Source organism: Bidens hawaiensis, unplaced genomic scaffold, assembly GCF_021521415.1.
Source record: "Bidens hawaiensis isolate Kalapana, Puna unplaced genomic scaffold, B.hawaiensis_p1.1 tig00049779_1, whole genome shotgun sequence".
NCBI classification, from domain to species: Eukaryota; Viridiplantae; Streptophyta; class Magnoliopsida; order Asterales; family Asteraceae; genus Bidens; species Bidens hawaiensis.
In genome coordinates this window covers 77,256-82,368 of record NW_027498906.1, presented here as the reverse complement: position 1 = coordinate 82,368, position 5,113 = coordinate 77,256, and the positions used below count along the sequence as shown (strand labels likewise).

Here is a 5,113-nt window from a genome sequence, read left to right as displayed (position 1 = left end):
TTTTGCGTTAAGATAAAAAACCCCTTAAAAATATTCAAAAATAATAATAAAAAATTCATATCTCAAAATATAAATCGAAAACAAAAAAAAGTAAAAAAATCAAAATGTTTTATTCGTTGTCCTAGTTAAAAAAAAACTCGAGAAAAAATTCCAACGAAGCCACTTGAAATCCTCCATACTTGGAAGGATTTAGAATCCCTTTATTTTAAGGAATTGAATTTTAATTCCGATTTCTTAACAACCGAACACACAACATGGAATTAAGATTCCAATTCTAACGAATCAAATATGAAATTTTAATTTCAATTTCTTTGAATTACCACGAATTCTATTAAAAGAATACGCCCTTAGGATGAGTTGAGAATACTCGTCTTTGGCCAATTGACCCCACACCCCAAATTTCAATTTTGAAATATCCGTGACACCGCCCGATTTCAAATTCAGATCTTCTTTCTTCGCAACGGTTGGTTTATTCCTCCCCACCAATATCAAGTTCATCCACAACACAAAACCTCAAATCCCATTTCAATGGCGTCTCTTACACCCGGAATCCTCTTAAAACTCCATTTCAATGGCGTCTCTTACACCCGGAATCCTCCTCCAAACAATGAATACCAACACACGCGTCACTGGCGACCACCGCTCCCCTCTCCTCCAGGTGTGTTTCTCTACTAACAAGTTACACGCAGCTGTCCATCAGCCCAAGGAGATTAAAACTGAGGTTAGGGGTTTCGGTTAATTTCAGTTATGTGTTCAAGTGTAAGTATGTTTTTTAAAACAAGGGGGGCATTTAATCACTTAGGAGGCTGGCATTTTTCTTCAATTACAAATAGGGTAGTAGTTTATCAGTGAATAAGTATTTGTTTGTAGGCGTTCACTACCCGAGAATGTAAGAGGGGTGTCAGATAAAAAGCCTTATTTGTTGGTGAATATGTGTGACCTTGCAAGAGCTCACCTGACTTGATATTAGTGAATAAGGTTAGTGTCCTTTGATATTGGCGAATAAAGCTTAGCCTATATTGCCTATTATCTCTCTGTAATTAATATTGGCGAATACATGCCTGAAGCATTTGATAAACAACAGCTTTTAATTCAAATGCATTGTAGAAATGATTCACCTGCCAGATCAGGTGCCTCAAAGACATCTAAAAATCCATGATTTCAGCGACTAAGCATTCACCCAGCATTGATTCTCTATTACGTGAAACTGTGAAAAGATGGTTTTTTTCCCATCAAACATGCTATTTTCAAACCAAGCAGATCAGGATGGTTTAAACAAAATACAACGCAAAACTAATTATTAGATGTGAGAAGCTTAAACCGTTCTTATCTCTTTATGGGGAAAAATTGCCATCTTTTCACAATAAGTTGTTTCACGTGACAGAGACTCAATGTTGGGTAAATGCTTGGTTAGGTGAAACCATAGATTTTTAGATTTTTTGAAGCATTTGATTTGGCAGGTGAATCATTTGTACAATGTATATGAATTAAAGCTGTTTTTTTTTATCAAATGCTTTAGGCATTTATTCGCCAATATCAAAGGGCATTAACCTTATTCGCCAATATCAAGTGGAAATAACAGCTAGTCGCGTGAGCTCTTGCAAGGTCACACATATTCACCAACATTAAGATGAAATAAGGTTTTTTTTTTTTAATTTTATCTAATTTAAGTTGAGGTGTTGGAATTCACTATCAAAAGCCCTAACTTGAGAAAATTGATTCCCTAAAAACTGCTAGTTTCCATAATCAAATGCAACATTTGTTAGATTTTACACGTATGTCATTTAATATTCCATGAAACTCGACACATTTTTTAAATTATACAAGTAACATAAAAAGAAGTTTTGGTCTATATTTGTTTAAACTTTAAATCATTGAACCAAGTGTTTGACTGAGCAGTTTGATTTTCCACAGGTAACCACATAACATACTTAATACTAGTGTTATTTGTTGTTAAACAGGGTAGAACCAGACAAGCACTTGCACCAGGAGAGAATACAAATAACATTAATGAACCAACAAAGACTTGTGAAAAGCCTCAAAGGTTTTCAAGCCCAAGCATGAAGCAACAAAGACCAACATCAGCAGGCAAAAAGACCACAGTTGAGCGGGACCCATCGCCAGCTGGCAAAGCAAAACGATCATCGTCCCCAGTACCCTCAAAGTGTGTAGTTCCTAGCTTAGTTGCAGCCAAAGAAGAGAACCGAAAGGCTGCAAAAGAGCCCGCCATTATTGTACCTTCAAGATACAGACAACCTTCACCTAATGCAAGAAAAGCATCGCCGTGTTCAAGAAAAATGTCGATGTCGCCAGCACGGCGGTTGTCTGGTGGAGTTAAGGTTTCTCAAGGGACGGATTCGAGTAACAAGAAAAAGATGACAACTTCTGGTTCTGAGATTGGGTCTTCCATAAAGTCAACCGGATCATCTACTAAGTCAACGGGGTCATCTTCAAAGTCAAGTAGGAAAAACTGGGACGAAACACCCGGAGCTTCAGAAACAAAAGAGAAAAGTGTTAGTAAAAGTAAGGTGGATTTGCAAGCTATTTTGAAAACTCAGGTAAATACAAAGGAACTCTAATTATGCAATACTAATAACCTAATATCTATATATCAAATTCATAAACCAGTTTGGTTATATATTCTTAGCTTGTAAGTTGAAAGCGAATGGAATGGACACAAATGGCGCATGTTTGTGTGTTCTCATTTAACATCAACCTATCAATCAATCAGACACGGACAATTAAACGAATGGGGTTTTTGTGTTCCTGTTCGTTAACAAAATGAACCTGTTCGTGTTCGCTCGTCAACCGTATAAACGAACTGTTCAAGAACGTAAACGGACGAACATAGCTGAACGAATGTATCTGAATAAACTAGTTCAAAGAATAAAAGTAATGTGAAAGACAACGAGTTGAGCCTAAAAAGTTATTAAAACTAGACCAAGTTATGATGGGCCAAAAACTTTTAAATGAATACATTAACGCATGTAAACTGATAAACTTACACAAATATAAACGAATGTCAAAGGACGAACGCAAATGAAATAATGAACATTCACGAGACATGTGTTCATGTTCATTTGTTAATGAACAAAATTCTTGTTCATATTTGTTCGTTTATTAAATAAAAGAACTTCTCGCCAAACGGTTCACCGAACGCTCAGTGAACCTTTTGTCTTCTAATATAGGATGCGCCATTTTTATTTTGCAGGCTGCTCTTTCTAGACGATTAAGCGATGCACACAGTCAAGATGATTTTCCAACCATTGAAAAAGTCAAAGCTAGCTTATGTGAGACTCCCGCAATGGTGGATAAGACTGCTTTGGGAATTACACTTCATGAAAAGAAATGGACTGATGGTAGTGAGCCTCTTGACGCAGTCTCATTAAACATAGCAAAACTTGGACAGGTATAAAAGGTTATAAACGTATATGCTCTTATATTTTAAAGTATGATAATAAATGTTTTTCTGTATTGTAAGGATGCTATGCAAAGGAGAAATCTTGCTTCAATAGCTGCAGCTGAAGCTTTGCAAGAGTCACTTGTTACAGAAGCTCTTCTCAGAAGTTTAAGGTAACCGTCACTCAAGAGTCTTTTAACTAGGCCTGCAACAATCCAAATGAACACGAACAGAGCATGTTTCTGTTTGTTTGGCTAGTTTTAACTGAACAAACGACCGAACACGAACAAGTAAATGAATGAGGTTTTATTGTTTGCGTTCGTTCATCAAGAAAATGAATGTGTTGTTGCTCATTTATCTTCGTTCTTTAACAGTATAAACGAACTGTTCACGAATGAACATAACTGAACAGAGATGAACGGACATAACTGACCTAAAACCAATTAAAGTTGAATGCGAGTAACAATGTGTGGGGTCTAAAAAGTTATTAAAACCAGATTAAATGTAAACACCCGAACTTAAGCAAAACGTAAATGAATGAGCTTAAACGAATTTAAATGAACAGACATAAATGAATGAACGAGTCCATGTGCTCATGTTTATTTGGATAAATAATAGACAAAAAATATTATCATGTATGCCTGTTAATTACATAAACAAACTTCCCGCCTAACACTTCATTGAAGGCTCGATATGTGTACAGGTCCATTTTAAACATTTCATATAGTTTTGTATGATTATTGCGATAAACCATTATATCCCATTTGCAGCATGTTCTCAAATCTTTGCTCAATGTCAAAAGCCATAAACCCTTTACCAACAATCGATAGTTTCATGTCTGTATATAATGAAGCTGTAAAAGCAAGTACAACAGCCGAATCAATTGCAACCAACCGCACCATGGTTCAAGACCATACAAAGTCAATAGCCCTTTGGGTTGAAGCCGCGCTAGCCACCGACCTTGAAGTCGTTTCCCTTTTATCAAAACAAGGATTCGAGTCACCATCTCAACCCGAAACCATTAAAAGCCATAATATCCATTTACAGAAACAATCTTTACCCGAAACCATTAGAAGCCATTTAATGAATTCAAATTGCAAGTCTTCATTTAGTGGATCATGGATTAAAGGCAATGGGATTAATGAGAGTGTTGAGTTAGGCATGGTTTTGCAAAAGGAGATGCAAACATGGTTTTTGAAGTTTGTTGAGGAATCATTAGATGCTGGTTTTCAGGTTTTTGGGAAGAATAGTGTTAATAATAGCTCTGAAGTGGGTCCCATTAAGGTGATTTTGTCGCAACTTAAACGAGTTAACGACTGGCTGGATCAGATGGTGTCGAAGCAGGACGAGGCGTTGACTAAAGCGGTTGACTGGTTGAAGGGAAAGATCTACAGGTTTGTTATTCAACATGTTGGTACTACATATGACAACTCAAGTTGATGATGTTGGATTCACTTGTTTTACTTTTGAGGTTAATATGATTTGTTTATGATGCTTTGTAAGGTATGGTAATGCCATCCTTTTCTTTTCTTGTAATGAAAATTAATGATGGTTATTTTGAACGGGCCTCTACTATACTATAAATTAAATTGGAATAATATATGATGAGACTTGAGCCACTAACCTCTTGAGAATGAATACAACTTTACACTAGTATGTGAGGCACCTTGGTGTGCAAATGAGAAATGATGTCCATATTGAACCGATTAAATA

At 36.2% G+C, this 5,113-nt stretch overlaps 1 protein-coding gene across 1 annotated transcript; it reads left to right on the top strand.

Moving 5' to 3' along the window:
• The first annotated feature begins 571 nt into the window (after positions 1–571).
• Positions 572–4,843, top strand: LOC143598189 (uncharacterized). The gene is made up of 5 exons (XM_077076475.1): positions 572–721; positions 1,962–2,558; positions 3,212–3,409; positions 3,482–3,573; positions 4,171–4,843. The coding sequence occupies exons 1-5, from the start codon at positions 572–574 to the stop codon at positions 4,838–4,840; spliced, it is 1,707 nt and encodes a 568-aa protein (XP_076932590.1). The 3' UTR covers positions 4,841–4,843.
• Positions 4,844–5,113: the final 270 nt, after the last annotated feature.